We start from the raw sequence: 18232 nt of genomic DNA on the forward strand, positions 1-18232 counted from the left end.
ATTTTTGCCAAGGAGACATTCACTCCAGCAGGGATGCTCACACTAACAACTGCTGGTGTTGTCAGGACAAAAAGATAGACATGTTCAGATATACAAGGTGTTCTGAAAACCGAAAATAAAGTAAAATAAAAGGCAACATAATACTCCAGACAAAAGCGAATCAAAAGCAAGAACTTAGGAACAGGTGCATATTAATGAGCCATTAAGCTAGTGAAACAAAGTTGGGCCAAAACATTTCCCAGTAAAGTGACTGAACTTCAAGGTCACCACTCTAAAATTCTTGAGCAGAGGCCTCTGTGAAATTCTGACCCGGGTTCTAGAGGATTCTAACAAAACCCAGGACACAGCGAAGTGTGTACAGAGCACTTTTAGGAAGAAGGGCAGAGATCTCTCTGCTGAGTTTCTTCTTATCTGGGGAGAAAGGCCTTAACCATGTGAGATTCATGGAAATATAAATTCAGTGTTACTGGTGAATTACTCCTATCTACCGATAACATAGGGACAAGATGTTCAATGCTCATTTCACTACAGGGAAAAATTCGAGTCAAAAAAATAAATAAAAATTAGAAAACATAATAGAAAAATGAACTCAATGGCAAGTCATATTGTGACAGGGACCACAATGAACAAGTCAGATTCACCTACTGACTCCACAGATTTTGCTAAAAAAACAAAACAAAACCCAACAAACAAAAACCCCAGCAGTGTGCAGCTTACAAGCCATTCACCCACCCGCTTAAACGACAGAAAAATATACAAAATTTAAAACAAAAAGCATCAAGCAGAATAAACACCAAAGATATTTTAGATGGAGAGAAAATGCCACCCATATGCTTTTTCAAACAAAGTAATGTAATGTTACTTAAAAAGTACCAGTTTCCAGTTAAGAAAAACAGTAAAACACAATACCAGAACCCTTTAACGTACTTTTCTTCTTGGAAATGGAAAGTACAGACACACACACAAAACAAAAAGTTGGAAGGAGAGGATAAAAAAACCAACAGATTCGGATAATTTACAAGCTTGATTTAATCTAGGACATAAAACTTTATACCAAACCAACAACATACATTTTTTTCCAAACATCAGTAAAACGTTCACCATTATTGCCTCTAAGAAAAAAAAAATCATTCTGAAGTTCACCTGGAAAAATGGAGGTGCAGAAGAACCAAGAACGCTTTGAATAAGGACAAACACAAGACGGGCAGTAGCGGGGTGATGGTGATCGATGGGATGGTCTGGGATCCGACGCACAGCCTCTTGTGGCTACAGAGAGAGGACTGTGGTTAGTCCAAAAAGGCAGGCTGGAAGTGTAAAATACACACGCTGGATTCCAAAGACTTAGTATGAAAACACTGTAAAATCTCACTGATATTTCTACTGTGCGTTACATGTTGAAATGTTGGGTTAAACAAACTATTAAAATTAATTTCACCTGGTTATCTTTTTTTCCTTTTTATTGCTCTCCTACAGAACTCTCAATTACCCATGTGGCTCACGTGTTTCTCTTGGACACTGCTGGTCTGCAAAATAATCCAGTTTTCCTATTCTCTGTCCATACAGGACATTTGCCAGTGGAGGGTCCGTTCCTTTTTGGATCATCAAAGATTCAAAATGTTCACTCTGGCCTAGATGCTGCTTGTAATTCCTGACCTCATTTACGTTTCTGAAATTTTCATTTCTCAGAGAAGCCAAATGATTGAGCACCTCCTGTCGTGTTTTCCTGTGCTAAGTTGCAAAACTTGTCCATGGGCCGAGGATTTAGCGAGCGTAGCCTTTACGTGGGGATGTGGCACAAAGCATGGTTCATCCTCACGCCGTCTCAGAGGGAGCTGTGGCTCGGGGCAACAGCCTGGCTCTGAGTCTCCCACTGCAAACCACCTTCTTAAGTCCCCACCTCTGTCCAGGCTCGGTCCCCGGCTCCCTGGGGCATCTCGGGGAACAAGTATTCCCTCCCGAACAGCATGGCGACCCCATCACTCCTGTGATAGCCAGTGGGATGCAGGAAGGTGCACAAGGTGCAGCGGCAACCCCAGAACCTATACTGACACCGCACTAGGACCGGCCACCCCTAGCAGGGCCTGAGGGCCAGAGGGGCAGCAGCTGGAATAAACACCCGTGGTGACAACTGGCCTCCCCCTTCCCCGACCCAGGGCGGGCTACCCAGTCTCCTTGAGCACTCATAACTTAAGCTGTCCCCTGGATGGCCCAGGTAATCCAAAGAACATGTCTAGGGGAACCTGGGTGGCTCAGTCGGTTGAGTGTCCGACTTTGACTCAGTTCACGATCTCATGGTTTGTAAGTTCAAGCCCCGCATCGGGCTCACCACTGTCAGTGCAGAGCCCACCTTGGATCTTCTCTTTCTCTCTGCCCCTTCCCCACTTGCACTCTCTCAAAAATAAATCTTTTAACAAAAACAAAAACCAAGAACATGTCTAAAATAACACCGGTCCAGAGGGTCAACGTCCAGAATGAGGGAGTGAGGACCTCCCTAAATCTACTTTTCCATAAGAGCAACAAGACTACCAGCAAAACGGACAAAGCTTTTTCAGAACTCTGTAATCTGAGTTTATTCAAGAAGCACATGCCCTTCGCCAGCTTCCGAACTCACTTTTCCTCCCATATACCAACACTTCCTTAAACGGACCCATCCCCAAAGGCTAAAACTGTAGGACTGAGCAGCCCACCCCCTCCTCCGCATTGCCCCACTTCCCCCGGTCCTGGGGGCCTTGTTCAAGGGGTCCTGCCCCATCACTTGTCACCCCTATCTGTCCCACTGGAAACCTCCATCTTGTCTGGACCACCCTGGCTTTGGTCTCTGTTCGTCTACCACCCTCTCCCCGCCTCCAGGCACCAGAACTGTGGGGTTCCCTCCAAACCCCTCAATGGCTCCCAAATCTGAAGGCCAAACCTGCACACCAGCCTTTGTGACTGTCCCCAAACTAGGTGAAGGCTCCCCCACACTGGTTTCCGCTCCAGTGATGAAGAACTGTATAGAAAAAGCAGAGACTGGGTGTGACCCAAGTTGGCCAACATAACAGCCAGTTCCTGCTGGAACTTAGGACTACCGGCAGCGGAGACCGCACGAGACCGCCTCACTCCCCACCGCGACCCTTCTGTGACTGTACTTCATTGCCTTGAGGTGGGTCTCAGGAGCTGGTCCCACAGACGAGGGACAGGCTGCCAAGCACTCACTACCCTCGGCCGGGGAGAGTGGCTGCGGCTCCCTGGGAGGATCCCTTCAGGGTGAAGGAGCCCTGGGCAGCCTCAGCTCTCCAGACAGCCCTGAGGGGCGGGAAGGCCTCGAGCCAGGGCCTGGGCTGCCTCTGCCCTAAGACGAGGAGCAGTTAGATCAAACTTCACTCCGCTCTCCCCACATCGGGAGTTATGGCTCCCACCACTGCAGTGCATTAAAGAACTGCAATGATCTACCGAGACCGCCCAAAGGAGTTGGGAACCCAGTGCTTTAAACTCAGGCCTGGCTGTTTGAGACACTCACGAGGGGAAGCCAGGGGAAGCGTGGCTGCCACCTTGTGGGGCAAGGAGCGGAAAAAGCTGGATGGAAATTTCTGGCTAACCGGGGTCCTAAGAGCCCCGGGTGTCCTTTAGAAGGGCCCCTCCAGCCCGCCACACACAACCACCTCCTCACTCCCCACCCTGACCCTTCTCAGCAGGAAGAAATGGACTCCAAGCTACAGCGTGTACAATTCAAGATTTATAGAAGTTTAAGTTACTTTCTTAAATCGCACAAAGCTAAAGCGAGTCTAAAAAAGAATCAAAACACACCACTGTAAGGTAATTCAATGTTTTTTTTCTTTCCTTTCTTCTTCTTCTTTTTTTTTTTTTTTTAACAAATTTGTACAGGGGAAAAAAAGCCCCGATCACAATCTACAGCCCAAAGCCACCCTGTCCGGCACCTAGGAAGCCGCCAGACGTGCCAGCCCAGGCAGGCAGGCGGCCGGGTCCGCAGAAGTAACTACTGTTCACAGAGGATGTGGGTGTGGAAAAATCTCGAGTTCCCTTTGTTCTCCAGTGTATCTTATACAAAATATTACATTTTTTTAAACATATTTACAGAGTTTGCACAAGTAGAAAATGGTTACAAATTACAACCAGGCTTGGCAAGATAAGAGCTCCCCTCCCCGGGGACCAAGGCCAGAGGTATGATTGCTTCCTATTTACATACGCATTAAAAAGTCTGCCTTCTGAGAGACCTAGATGGAGTTTATAAAAACTGGTTAAGCATCACAAATTCATTTACGTCAGCCGTACAAGTAATCAATACCAATTAGTGACTTCATGTCTTGCTCCCTGAAGAAAGGTTGTGAAGTAAAAGAAACCCTCTGAAGCAAGCAGGGCAGCCTGTGGCCCTCGGCTGCTGTCAAGGTCGGCCCTGCCGAGGGAGGGGGGCGGGCAGCGGAATGCAGGTGCTGGAGGACAGCCTGGCGGCCGCCCTTTCTACTTCAGCTTTTGTTTGTTTTTAAAGGCATGGAACCAGGTTCAGCCGACTGGCTTGTTCAACACCATCCTATGGCTTTGAGAGAGCCCACAGTCCCGTCTGAGAGACGCATCAGACGACATACAAAAAAAGAGAAGTTTCCGGGGAGGATGACATTTGTTATTCGGGTGTAAAGTCTTTGCCTTAGCGCCAAGCCCAGGTCAACAGTGCAAGAGACTCCGGAGAGGCCGTGGGGGGCAGGGTCAGAGGCTTGCGTAGTAGCTGTCTACCCACTGGGCAAGTCCCCGCTCCACCAGCGACCGGTTTATCAACACCGCCTGGAAAGTAAGGTTCCCGTGAGAGCTCTGCCCGCCGGCACCGGGCCCCCCACTCCCGCTGCCCACCACCCCCCCCCACCCCTGGGGCAGGTCTCAAGCCAGCAGGGGCTCTCCCTCTCGGGCCCAAGCGACCACACATGCCCGCAAGAGGTCTGAGAGAAACCGGGGGTGGGACAGGACCCTTCTAGGCCAACAGGGGCATTTACTTAATGTCCTGTTGGCAGGATGACAGGCTTTTCAATACACTTAAGAGATCTGAGCTTTAATACCATGAAACACAGAAGAAACCCCAATGGACAGAAGGTTCAGGAAGGTCTGAGAAGGACGGCTGACATTTGTCACGGGGCCTGTCTGTGCACTGCCAAATGCCGAGTGGCAGGCCACCACCTGCTAGGTGACTCTAAGCATCACCACCCCCAACTGTGGCCACCAAAATCTCTCCCGACATCCTACGGTCCCCAGGGCGGCACTGGCCTATAGTTCCCGACTGTCTCAAGAGGAGACCAAGGCAGAACCAGCCCCTAATCAATCCATGACTGCTGGCCAGCAGCTTAAAGGAAAAGAACAGAACTTACTTCGTTCCCAACCACACTCCATAGCTGAATCAGAGGAAGGCCAGTCGGACTGTAACTTGTCACCTAGAAAAACAACAGAAAAAAAGCATGCATGTTTAAAAGCTACCCCATGCACCCCTCCTTAACCCAGGGCCCAAGCCACAAAGGAGAAAGGAATTCAAAGGTCAGTTCCCAGGAATCCAACATCCTGGAGGCGAGAGGCCCGGAGGCAGGCCCGGAGGCCGGCCGGGCAGCAGCTCCTCAGGCAGGCCCCGGCTGCCGCCCGCTCACCTGAGCCAGCAGCGCAGTGTTTCCTGTCATCTCGCTCATAGCTGCATCGGCCTCAGGTGAGAAGTGCTCATCGTCTTTAGAGGAAAAGAGAAAAGCAGCATGTGACTTCACCGGGGCAAAGCGCCCTTGTGACTTACAGACTCCAGGGCTGTTCCAAGACTCCTCAGACGCTGCCAGGCACCCGAGACCCTCATTCGGAAGAGCCACCTATGCCAGGGGCAGAGGCCAGGCCTCCACGGCGCTCCAAGTGGATACACGCACAGCGTCTCCGCTACCTGCCACCCACTGCAGGTGGGGCCCATAGGGACAGACACTCTGCCTTCAGTGGGGATGCTGCCACCCCCACCCCCACCACCTTCCTGGGTGCAGTCCGGGCCGTGCACGTGGTAGATGTTCTTCCACTAAAGGAGCAACACCCTACAAAGGTGATGTTATCCCCACTCTCCAGGTGGGAACAGAGATTGAGGTGATGGCTGCAGGTCCACCAGCCCCCAGAGTGCTGAAGGGGAGTCTCAGATCTAAGCAGCAGGCCACGGAGGTGGCCCTCGGTGTTAGATTATAAAGTTATGCACAAGGACACAGCCAAGGCAAGAGGTGGCAAGGATGGGAGAGGCAATTCTGACAAAGGGAATGCCTGATGACAGAGGGGGCGTGTCAGCTGGGCCAGACTGCGGAGATGGACAGAAATGGAGCCGGATGCTGGACAGAGCAGCAAAGGAAAGGAGACAGAGGCCCTTGCCCAGCGCGCTGGCTGACAGGACTCTGGCGGGACTGTAGTGCCTCCAATGCAATTCACTGCTTTGGACAGGAACAAGATTAGAAGAGTGTGGGATGATCGAACTGTTTGTTTCCTACCAAGAGAAAAGATCCTGGTCATCGATAGCTGCAACCTGACCACCGTCCACATAGCAGTTCTAGGGTGTCATTTCCTCAGCTGCCCTGAAGGACAGATACTATCCCATTTTCCAGATGGTTTAAAAAAAAATAGCCAAGGCTAACTAACTTGCCCAGGACCACTCTGCTAGTCCTCCACCCTCAGGGATGTGGTTAGTCTGATATCACACAGCTCAGTGCTAGCATGGTCCCCACAGGGCCCAGCCCAGCAGCACTGTGGCCTCAATGCCTGACCTCAACCACACACACTAGGAGTCTGGGTCTCGACTATGTTCTGGAAGGTGCCTGTATTTGCAACCTCTCAAGTTGGAGGCCTGGGTAAAGTCCACCACGGTGGTCCTGAAAAGGGGGTTCAGGGACAGCGGCACAGGCATCACCAGAGTACTTGCTAGAGATGCACATCCTTGGGCCGTGGCCCAGACCTATTCAATCAGGAACTCCGTCAGAGGCCACGACCTGCACTAGCATAAGCCCTCCCGGTGCAAAGGAACATGCTCAAAGAGAAAGACGTACTCTCAACAACTGTTCCCACCAAGCCGGAGGCCCCATCCTTACCTGACAAAGGCATCACGCTGTCCAGAAGGACCTCTGCTCCCTGGAATGGCAGGGTCACAAAGTCAGACCTAGAAAAGTAAGGAAAACACCATTTATGAACCTGAAGGCTGACTCCACTATAGGCCAATATTGATCTTCTGCTTAGTGCTGTGAGCCCCCCACAACCCAGGATGAAGCGAAGCAGAGGCCTCTACGATGGGCAGGAGGCCGCAGCCCCTGGCATGGCTGGACACAAGCCAGCTCCCTGCTGCAGCCTGAACTCAGAGGGACTGCTCGCATCCAACTCCCAAAGAGAAGCTGCTTCACTTCTGCCCCATGATGCTCGGGGGGACCTCCTCCCCAAAACAGGCCTTTCTAGCTCAGCTTGACCGAGGCAAGCAGTGCAGCAGGTTCATATCAGACTCTGCCAAACCAGAGCAGGCAGCACAAGGAAGTGTCAGCCTCCGTCCCAGGCTTGGTAGAACTGCGCAGTTCTGCAGAGACCCCATGGCCTCGACGTGCACGGCATGTGCTCATCTGAGGAGCGCTGACCCACCGGATCTGCCGGAGCGCATCCACCTTCACTCTCTTATATCCACCGTAGTCCACGTAGCGGATCTCCACTTCATTGCTCTCCTCGTAGGAGGCCACCACTTGGGCTCTCCACCAGGCACCGTCCACGCCAGGGGCAGCACAGATGACCGTGACTGCGGGGCAGGAAGAGAGTGTGTGGACAGTCCTGGCATAGGACAAGGCACCAAGGGTCACCCCGGTCAGTGCTACCCACCTCCCTGCATTACTTCTCTGAGTCCTGTGCCTCCATGGGGCAGGGGAATGGCAAGGAGATCCCCCACACCCCCAGTCTTCCTGGAACCTGAGACTGGCCAAGAGAAGGACCTAGATGTGGGAAATTTGGCCTCCCACATATGCCACCCAAAAAGCCCTTCTGCAGACCAAAACACATTCTTCCAGAGCCTGAGATAGATAAGGACTGGCCAGAAGAAACCAAATAAATTCTAAAACTCAGGGAATGGGGATTTACATTCTTAAGGGAAAGTCCCAGAAAGAATCAAGAACCTCCAAACGCGGCAGATCTCACTGGCCTGGCATCTAGGGCCTGATCTGACCCGTGACGACTCAGAAGTTGATTGGAAGGGGACCCACAGGCTTAAGCCCACTTCTTCTAGCCTTAGCTTCAGGAAGTTGTTCGGAGCACACGTGTCCCTGGTAGCCAGTAGTCGCCAACCCCGGCCTGTGGCAGCAGGGCCAGAACAAATGGAACTACAGGCTGAGGGCCTACACACTCAGTTGACCACACTGTGTCCTGACCTTGACCCTTAAAGGGAACCCCTGGTATAGTCACTTAAATCCCAATCTGGTCTTCACTGCTGGACTGAGGCAATAGTAGACTCTGATGAAAATTAAATCCTTATTTCTGTGACCTGGGTAACTTCATGGGTATCTCTAATGCCTTGAAGCCCCTCAGGGTGCTCTGGGTTAGGAGTCCCTGACAGCAATGGGGAAGAGATGTTCTGACCCTAGATTCACAGGCAACAAGGAAAATAGTGACAAAGGACACACTCAAGACCACAAAAGTGAGTTTAGTTCCCAGTTCCGGCTCAAATGTCACTGAGGCAAGTCACTCGACTTCAGAGGCTCATTTTTCTCTTCTGTCAAATGGAGATGAACCAACCCACCACAGAGGCCTCTTGCTTGTCTAGAGCTTCTATAAGATCCACTGTCTGGACCAGGTACTTTACATAGAACAATACACCCCCGACTCCTGGGACAGACTGGCATCAGCTCCATTCAGCAGATACATGGCAGAGCTAGAATTCATGTGTTAAAACTCTACTCCAACTGCACAGGCCCCCATCAGCCAGTGGGAAGGCCCCGTCCATCAGGCTAGCTTGTAAGCCAGCCCATAGTGACTCCATGCTGCTGGCAAGCCCGCAGGGATGCTGTTCCCATGAAGGATCCCAGAACAGCCTCCTCCTGGGTCAAGACCAAGGGCAGAACAGGCCATCCCGAAACCCTCTTCCCATGGCCTGGTCGGAGCCCAGGGCTCCCCGCGGACCCCAGGACAGCACTTACTTTCCACCGGGGTGGGCAAGGTGGGGATCCCGGGCTGGGAGTAGCACAGGTACATCTGCTGGTCCAGGCTCCGCAGAGCGTGGAAGGTAGGGTGCGTGTGCTGCTGCACGAACAAGTGCCCGGCGTTGACCTGGTTGACCACGATCACCTCCACGGTGATGCCATCAGGGAGCATGAGCTGTGGAGAAGGGGCAGCAGGCACTGCAGCAATCCTCCTGGGGTTTGGGGTAAGCCCTAAGCCACAGGGCAAGACTCTGAACTGGCACGTCTTTCACAAGGGCTTGGCTGCCCAAAGCAACATGGCACCCAAACGACATTAAGTCAAGGAAAACTACTTGAGCCGTGAAAAGTGTAACACCTTGTCCTGCAATGCCAACAGTAACCTCTAGAGGCGGCCTCGCCTCAGGGCTGGGCGGGAGGAGGCAGCCGAGGCTGTAGCGAAGGGGCCAGAGCCTCGGCTCCCCGCACCGCGCTTGAGGAGACTGGAGCACTAGGAAAGGCAGCGGAATGAGGGGCCACTGAGAACACGCTCCCAGGGCCTAAGAGGTGGGCAGCCCCTCAGGCCCCTCAGCCAGCATCCACAGCCCTGCAGATGACCCTGGGAGCTTCAAGTTTGACAGCATCTCTCCTCTTTCCTGCCAGCAAGGACCCAACAGTCTGAGTCCTACGGTCTCTTCCTGTCCACACTCCACAGACACCCTCCCAACTCATTCCCACTGCCATGTGGAATGCAGATTTGCTCAGTGGCCAGGCCCACATTACAGGCCCTCACAGAGGCTAAGACTGGTCTCAAAAGGACCTGTCCCTGGACACTAGTTTTCCTGATGCCAAGTTACAGGCAACATCTAGGTGGCCTGGACACAGAAAGATGTCCAGTCCATCTTCCAGTCAGGTGGCCAGGCCTCTGGCTAAGAGTTCTGACTTCCCTACCTCCCCCCGACTGCTGCTGGCTGAAAGGCATCTGGGGTCTCCTCTCCACACAGAACACAATGGAGGAAGCCCTAACAACCGCTCAATTATTTAGAATTTAAGAGTGGGTCTGGTCCACGTCTGCTGGGGAAAAACCCTATGATCCAGAAGTAAAGGACAGAGTGGGGGTCAGCCCACTCCCAAACATCCACAGGAAAACAACAGCACATCCATCCCCTTCGCCCACCACAAGGGTCTTTGGAGGGGGCAAGTCACAGAACCAAGAAATCAACCATCCCAAACAAAAGCTAGGGAGGCAATTTTCTCGATGCAGCAGGTTCAGCCCATGTGTGAAATGCAGAGTCGTCTTTGGCCTACAGAATACTACAATTCTCCTACCAGTGAGATAAGGCTCAATGGAGCCGGAGGCACACTGCAGGATCCAGGCCCCAGAAACCCCACAGCCCCCAGGACACGAAGGCCCCAAGACATCAGCTTCCCCTCCTGCCAAACTCCAGGGTCAACCTCCAAAGAGTCTCCAGGTTTCCACAGCCTGGTAGGGAGAATTTCTTCTCCTTTATAATCTAGGGATTAGGGAAAGGGAATCCTTCACCAGGGCCACCACTAGGCCCGGCTCAACTAGGAGTAAAAAACACAAGGACCCGTTACGAGCCCATCCAAGCCCACAATGGTGGGTCCCACCTAGGCCTCAGCACCAGCTTAAGGAGACCCAAGCCAGCTGGGGTGCACCCAGTCTCCTGGCTAGAGTAGAATCCTTTCTATACAAATGCCTTAAAAACACAACAGGCACCAGTGTGGCAGAGCCTGAGGAGAATCATCTTTCCGAGTGGGGACAGAGGCACGTCTAACCAGCACTTCAGCCCTAAAGCCCAGCCCCAGAGAACTCCGGCTAGAAGCGTAACCGAAGGGCGCCTGGGTGGTTCAGTCGGTTAAGTGTCCAACTTTGGCTCAGGTCGTGATCTCACAGTTAGTGGGTTTGAGCCCCACACTGAGCTCTGTGCTGACAGCTCAGAGCCTGAAGCCTCCTTCAGATTCTGTGTCTCCCTCTCTCTCTCTGCCCCTCCCCTGCTCCGCACGGTCTCTCTCAGAAATAAAGAAAAATAAATAAATAGAAGCATAACTGAACTGACCAGAGGAAGACAGAGGTGAGAGGTCAGAGACATCAACGAGCTCTTGGCCTTGCTGGCCCACGGTCTTGGGAGTTTCTTATTCGGGGCAGGTTGGGGTGAAAGGGAGGCAAGAGGATCTGGTCCCCCGGGCACATGCTCACCCAGGAAGTCATCGGAAGAGAAGGCAGTGCCAGTGATGGCAGTGGGGGAGCGTAGATATTGGTGAGGTTCAGTTCCTTGAACTTCTTTCCAATCAGGTTCAGCGCCTTGTCTACATGATGCTGAGAGCCTAGATGGGGGTAGAAGCAGGAGAGCCACCCTGAGTAGGACAAATCGCAAACCAAACACACACCCCCACTTCACAAGTCCTTTCCAGGAGCTCAAGTAAACCTTTCAGGTGCCACACAGATAAGTTCTGCCTTAAGAAGAAAAGCATCTGCAGTGGCTTGAAACCCACTGGCCTTTCAGATGGTACCTCTGCTGTGTCCATGCTCTGAATGCAATAGGAGGCTGGCCGATGGGAAAGGCCCAGCCCTCACCGACTGGAAGGGAAGCCCGTTCTGCTGGGAGGGAGGCGTGTGAGGCAGCGGGCACTGTCAAGCCGGGGCCCCCAGCCTGCCTGCCTGAGTGCCCACGCCTTTCCTGGCAGATCTGGGGGAGGGAGCAGAGGCCCCTTCAAGTACCTGAGCTGAGGAGGAGGGCTGAAGACCACCTGGGATGACCAGGGTTGTCTATCTGGAGACCAAGATTCCAGAAGAGGAAGAACTGGGACTCAAATGCTTTATGTTTCAGAAAAGAAAACTAAAGGTGGGCAGCAGCTGCCACTGACCTTCTATGTGGCAGATCTGGACGTTCTGGGTATAAGGCAGGGTTGAGATGTAGATCTTGGCACCAGACGTCTGCTTCAGAAAACTCACGTAACGCCCCTGCTTACCAATTAACCGACCAACTAAGTGCTGAGAGAGACAAAGAGACAGAGAGACAACTAGGGGGTGTTAATGGGAAACCAATTCCTACGTTCCCAAAGACCTACCTTTGTTTTACACAAGGTCAAGCTCAAACACAGTAACAAGCCAGCACTCATTCGCCAAGCACTGTTCTAAGCACTTACCTACGAAACAGATACCTTTATCATGGTTTTACAAATTAACAAGCTCAGAGAGGCTAAGCAACTCTCCCAATATCACACAGTTACTAAGCTGCTGAACTACACAGTCTGTCCCCAGGACTCAGCAGTTCCCATTTCTTTCCCCGACAACCTCCCAACCTCCCAAATCTACACTCAGAGAAGTTTCACCAGCAGAAGAGCCGATTTACAACTCCTCTGGCCCCTTCAAGTCTATCTGGCTTCAAAGATAGAGGCTCCGTTTGAAAGGAAAAGTCAAAAGAAACCTTGGCCTTCTTGCTGCCAAATGATAGCAGGCTGGAGCCTCCGGAGGACAAGGCTTGCAGAAGTGCCCCGCGTGCCAAGAGTTCAAGGCAGAAAGAAGCAGCCAAACTTAGCCATGATGTCAGAGTAGCTCAGAGATGATCCCAAACGACCCCACCCCAGCGGAGCCATGAGGGACACGGTCGCTCTGCACCCAGAGCCGCCTGGGTGCGCGCCCTTTGCAACCACAGAAGAAGAGGGCAGCGTTGCTATCAGGGTCACGGCGGGCAAAAACACCACGGGAGCCAGCACCCCGGGGTCAAAGCAGCCCGCCTGACCCAGAGTTCGAGCCAAGTCAAATCTCCACAGCGGCAGGGAACTAAGTGCCTGGGAGAATTCAGTTGGCCAATTATTTCTGAGCCCCAGCAATAAACATCACGATCAAGCTAATAAATTGTAAGTTAGAACAGCAAGAAGCTAGAAACCACTTAAGTACTCTGGATTTGGGGACTGGTGAAGTAAATTGACATTCACGCAATGAATAATGCAGTTAAAATTATATTTTCAAAGAATAACACAGGAAAATTAAATTGTTAAATATTTAAAAGCATTAATTAAAGCAACATAATCTCAGTTTTGTTTAAAAACCACAGGGTGCAAAACAAGAAGGAAATAAAAGTCTTCATAGTCCCTCTCGGGGGTGAGATTAGAGCGGCTTGTTATTTTCTTCATACATTTCTATACTTTTCAAGGGCTCTGAAATATGGATTTACGCTGTGCTCAATTATCAAATCTACTTTGCGCTGGCGAGCTCAAGCAGAGCACAGTGAAGGGACTCCCGCCTGGCCCACGTCCTCAGGCTGGCTTTTGTTGGCATCTGGGGACAGCACTGAGCCCCAGAACACACAGGATGGCCCAGGGGAGTGAGCAGCCTGGGAGTCTGAGGCGGACAAGAACGAGTCCCTCTTGAGGGTGGCTGAGGGGACTCCGCCCCGCAGGAAGCTCTCTGAAGCTTGGCAGAGTGTGGCGCCCCCTGTCCCCTTCAGCCTCTGGCTCACTCAGGGGCCGCTTCCGGTTACTGTCCCTCCCCTGCAGCCCAATGAGCCTGCAGCCCTTACCTTTGGCACCTCGATCTCCCAGATGATGAGGTCGACCTTCTTAGGACTGGAGCCTGCCTGGGCGTTCTGGAGACCATCAGTCTTCCTGGGGCCGCAGCAACCGTCCACCGAGTCCATGCTGTTCCTGTCCGATCCTGCAGGGGAGGAAGCGGCACACAGAGACACACAGACGCCGGCTAAGAGAGGTCTGCACCTGTGTTCCCAGGAGGCCCCCCCCACCCACGCCCCCTCCTCAAGCTGGGAGGGGGACTGTCAACCTGCCGTCTAGAAGGCTCAGAACGACCCCAACGAAAGGAGGACTGGGGGTGTAGAGACGCCTAATTTTAGCCTGCGGCTCATGGCCCTGCTGGCTGGAGCGGCAGCCACGCCCAGCCACAGCTGCCGGTGCGGAGACAAGCGGTGAGCTGGGAAGGGGGGTCCATGGGTCGGGGCCAGCCAGCAGGTCTGCATGGTCCCAGGGGCCGGGTATCAGGTGCCGGCCTCCACAGAGACTGACCAGTCACAACCGGCCCATGCCTTTCCACTATGCCAGCCCCCAGACCAAGGGACCCTAAGGCCCCCAAGGCCTCAGGCCTGGACTCAAGGGCCGTGACTTTAAGTCAAGCAGAGCGAGAAAGACTGCACTCCGGCTGGCCTGAAGGCCCCATTCTTATCCTGTACCACCTGGGCCGTATTGGAAATAAATGGAAGGAGGCAGCTCTCCTTTCCCTCTGCTTAGGCCTGACTTGGGCAACTCTGAATGCTCTTCCAAGTTCATGGTGGGTCTTTAGCCCTCTGGTCAAAAGACTGAAGTTCATGCCCCAGACAACAGAGCAGGAAGCATGATCCTGAGATCAACGTGGTCCGCTCTGCTCTTGTTCAAGAATGTGCGGGGGCGGGGGGGGGGGGGGGATCTCAGAAAAACGGGTCCAGGCCAGCTTAAGAGAAAGGACTCTGGCTTAAATATGGACGACTTGACTGCCAGAAATAGATTGCTCCTGAGAGTCTACTAATTAGGTTATTCTCCACATGGTTTCTCCTAACCCTGGACGTAATCCTTTGCCAAGCAATGCATGTACTGTCTGGATGCAGAGTAAGGCTTAAAAGAGAGTCCATTCCCAGCTGAGGAACAGTCACCTTCAAAGTGACCTCATCCTTCAACATCAGGGGCCCAAGCCTCTCCTGGACAAAATAGGACTGGCTGATACCAGCCACCCCCAGGGACCCGCAGAGGTGGCTCAGATCACACAGGCCTCTAGCAGGCCGTGCTCATAGGCCAGACCCCCTCAGCCTCAACTTCCTCACGCACAGGGATGGCCATGCACTAAGGTGCAGGTGTGGGCGAGGCAGAAACCTGTGCTGTGCACAACCGAGTGCTGGGCAAACGGTACTGCCAGGCTCCAAGCCACTGTCCCCATACCTCCCCACCATCACCACGTCCCCTCACCGCCTTCTCTTCCACGAGGCCTCAACATGAGGCCTTCACTGCGTCGGAGTAGCTGCCACCACCAACCTAGAGGTGGCATGACATGGCTGACGGGCCTGTGAATTCGGCTGAGGGCCAGCTGACAAAGGGAAACTCCTTTATTCTTAAAAAAAAGTTTTTGCTTACCTATTTTAAGATCTTTTTGATTAAAAACAAGCAAACAAAAAAACATTTTAACATCCCTCAATTAGGATGCATCTTAACGGTCTCTGGCCTTCTACGCTCAACATCACCATGATGAGTTTTTTTCCTTTAGAGGCACATCAATCAGTAGTGTCTTAAAGGGGACAAAATGTGATGAAAGTACTGCTGGAAGTAGTCAAATTCCCAGTAAAGACCCCCAACCTTCCTGGAGCAGAGAGGGTAGGGACTGGCTCCAGGACCAGCAAATCAGAGACCCCCCTGGGGATCTATGGCCTCTTCCCCCAAGATAATGAAAATGCCCCAGGGTTGCTATAAAACCAGGGTCAGGAGCTGCTGACCTGTGCGTTAGCAGTCTGAAAAGTCTACGCGGGGGTCAGCACTCGACAAACCCAGTGGACACTTGGTTACCAAAGTGCCCCTCTTTCCCAGGGGTGGAACAGCAGCCGCACGGAAAGGAAATGGCGGAGGGCTCTCTGTGGAGGAATAGTGGCGACAATAAGGCAGGAAGGCGAGAGCCTCCCGCGAGCGTCAGGCCGTGGCCGCTCTCTGGGCACTTACCCGGTAAGAGCTTCTGGAGAAGGAAGGCGGGTGGAGACATGGGAACAAGCACATGATTAAAAGGAAATCAAGCATTAAAAAAAAAAAAAAAAAAAAAAAAAAAAAAAAAAAAAAAAAAAAAAAAAAAAAAAAAAAAAAAAAAAAAAAAAAAAAAAAAAAAAGCTAACACCCATCTTGGTACTTTGGAATTAAGCTAAGGAGGCCTCTCCATCACAGAAACCTTTAAGAGGTCAGGTTTAAAAGAGGTGGATCAGCGGGCCCAACTTTGAGCTGGCTCCTTCAGGAGGACTAGGGAGGGTCCCTGGCTACCGAACCAAGTTACAGCCCAACTCCTCAGCTACCCACCAGTGCCGCGCTGTGCCCCGACCGTCTGCAGGCCAGCTGGGACAGAGCTGGAGAGCATTCTTACTGCAGAAGCAGCAGAGGGAGAGGCAGACCAGCAGCCTTTGCCAGCCGAGCGGAGACCCCGCCACCCCGTTCTCTAGGTGAGGCACACCCAAGACCCTCCTACCTCCCGAGTGATCTGCTTCTGCATCTGCGGTCCATCCATCCTCATTCCCCAAGTCTGACAGCTCCCCCTTCAGCATCCCATTGCTGAAGGGCACAGTACTTTCTGGCAGCAGCGGGATGATGGCCTTGTCCCTGGGGCTTGAGTTGGTGTCCGTACAGGAGTCTTCAAGCCCTGAAGTGCTAAGGGAATCTGAGTGCTGCTCGGGGACCACTGAGGGGACATCCTGGCTGCTGTCAGAGGTGCAGGTGACACATCCAGCATCTTCTACCAGGACGCATGCCTCATCTAGCAGCTCTCCCTGGGGGGTGGTGGGCGGTGGGCCGGGGGCCAGGGAGATGTGGTGTGCAGAGTTCTTTGGCTTCTTGTCCTTGCTGGGGCTGGACAGAGGGCTGCTCAGGCAGCTGGCATAGGTCTTTGGTGGTGGCAGGTCCTCTGCGGGTGGGCCTGGTAAGGGGACAGCAGCATCTGACATGCCCGAGGCTGCCTCAGCCACCACAGAGGCTGGAGCAGGCCCCTCGGCATCCAGCCCCAGGCTGGTTTCCCGGCAGTCTGGGGCGCAGCTCTCCTCCTGCTGCCCATGGAGCTGAGCGGCCGAAGAAAGACACGGCCGGCCTGCGATCCTGCTCACGGTGGTGGCCAGCACCTCTTCGGTCGCCTCCGAGATCACTTTAGAGACGATCTGGTAGGCAGCCTGCTCCATCTCCTGGGTGTGCTCTGAGGCGCCCTCGTGGCCCAGCTCTCCTGCACAGGGTGCCTCACAGGCTGTGCCGCTGCCCCGAGGCACCGGCAGTTTGGCGACCTCCATCAGCTCCACATGGGCTGACTCCCTGCAGCTGCTCAATGGCGTCCCCACAGCACCCTCCTCGGCCTGCGGCGGGAGGCTCGTCACCTTCTCCCCGGCACCTCCAAAGGGAGCCAGGCTGGGCACCTTGCCTGTCTGCGATTCAGAGCCCTGCTCCTGGGACAACATACACCCTTCCGGCACGTTTCCTCCTGACACCGCATCGCCAGTGCCTTCCACCCCACCGGTCTCTCTTGGCTTCTCTCGGGGAGCTGCAGCCTGGCCCTGCCGGCCCTGCCCTGCTGGCCCACTGAATGGAGACTCTGGCTTGCACACCTCGGCTGCTTCGTGGGGGAAAGGAACCCCCTTTGGGGTCGAAAAGGGACACTCGGGAGGAATGGACTTGGCTTCATCACCCGTCAGGGCTAGTTCCACCTTTGTACTGTCATCTCTGTGTGTTCCTGGCCGAAATCTCACGTCTGTGCTGTTAGGAAGGCTGCCTGAGGACTCTGACCTGCGATGGGCTGGATGTGGCCGCAGCAAGGCTGGGGTCTCAGTGAGAGGCTTGCTCACGGACAACAGCTCCGTTCCCGCCGGTTGTACAGTGCTGGGGGGCGTGGAAGCTACTCTGGGACAGGGGTCCTCCACGGGAAGTGGCTCTGTGATGGAGCAGCCAGCCCTCAGCCCCACAGCGCTGGCCTCCACCCGTCTGTCCTGGCTGCTGACATGCTTTTTACGAGAGAAAAACCACCACCAGCCGAGAAGTGCTAGCATTCCAGGCAACGCCAAGGGGAAGAGTGAACGGAACTGGATGGCCATCCTGGAGGCCTGAAGAAATGACACCTGCAGGAGGAGAGAGGGATGCGATCAGAGTCAGGCAGGGGATCCCGACACCACTGCACAGGAAGACAACCAGCTATTTTCTTGCCCTTTCCCTGCCCTCGTAAGTTACATCCCTCCTCCAGCTCACACCCTCTGTGTGATCCACTGGAAGGGATGGGCAGGGAGAGACGGCCCCTTCTGCTCCCTCCTCCATATCACATTCCCTTGAAACAAGACGAGCCTTCTCTTGGACCCAAATCCCTTCCTTCATCATTCCTCAAT

General features: G+C 53.4%; 1 protein-coding gene across 2 annotated transcripts in view; it reads right to left on the bottom strand.

Annotated features, from left to right (window-relative positions):
* Positions 1 to 3702: 3702 nt before the first annotated feature.
* Positions 3703 to 18232, bottom strand: part of AKAP1 (A-kinase anchoring protein 1) — a 33554-nt gene continuing 19024 nt past the window's right edge. For both annotated transcript variants that reach the window (XM_029927592.1, XM_029927591.1), the window contains exons 2-11: positions 16348 to 17971; positions 13670 to 13803; positions 12012 to 12138; positions 11344 to 11471; positions 9144 to 9321; positions 7606 to 7756; positions 7071 to 7138; positions 5622 to 5695; positions 5352 to 5414; positions 3703 to 4776 (exon numbers count right to left, since the gene is read on the bottom strand). In XM_029927592.1, the coding sequence (XP_029783452.1) occupies positions 4702 to 4776; positions 5352 to 5414; positions 5622 to 5695; positions 7071 to 7138; positions 7606 to 7756; positions 9144 to 9321; positions 11344 to 11471; positions 12012 to 12138; positions 13670 to 13803; positions 16348 to 17947 (2598 nt within the window). In that variant the 5' untranslated portion in view covers positions 17948 to 17971 and the 3' untranslated portion in view covers positions 3703 to 4701. The remainder of the gene's footprint in view (positions 4777 to 5351; positions 5415 to 5621; positions 5696 to 7070; positions 7139 to 7605; positions 7757 to 9143; positions 9322 to 11343; positions 11472 to 12011; positions 12139 to 13669; positions 13804 to 16347; positions 17972 to 18232) is intronic.

This window comes from Suricata suricatta, chromosome 17 (assembly GCF_006229205.1).
Source record: "Suricata suricatta isolate VVHF042 chromosome 17, meerkat_22Aug2017_6uvM2_HiC, whole genome shotgun sequence".
Taxonomy (NCBI): domain Eukaryota; kingdom Metazoa; phylum Chordata; class Mammalia; order Carnivora; family Herpestidae; genus Suricata; species Suricata suricatta.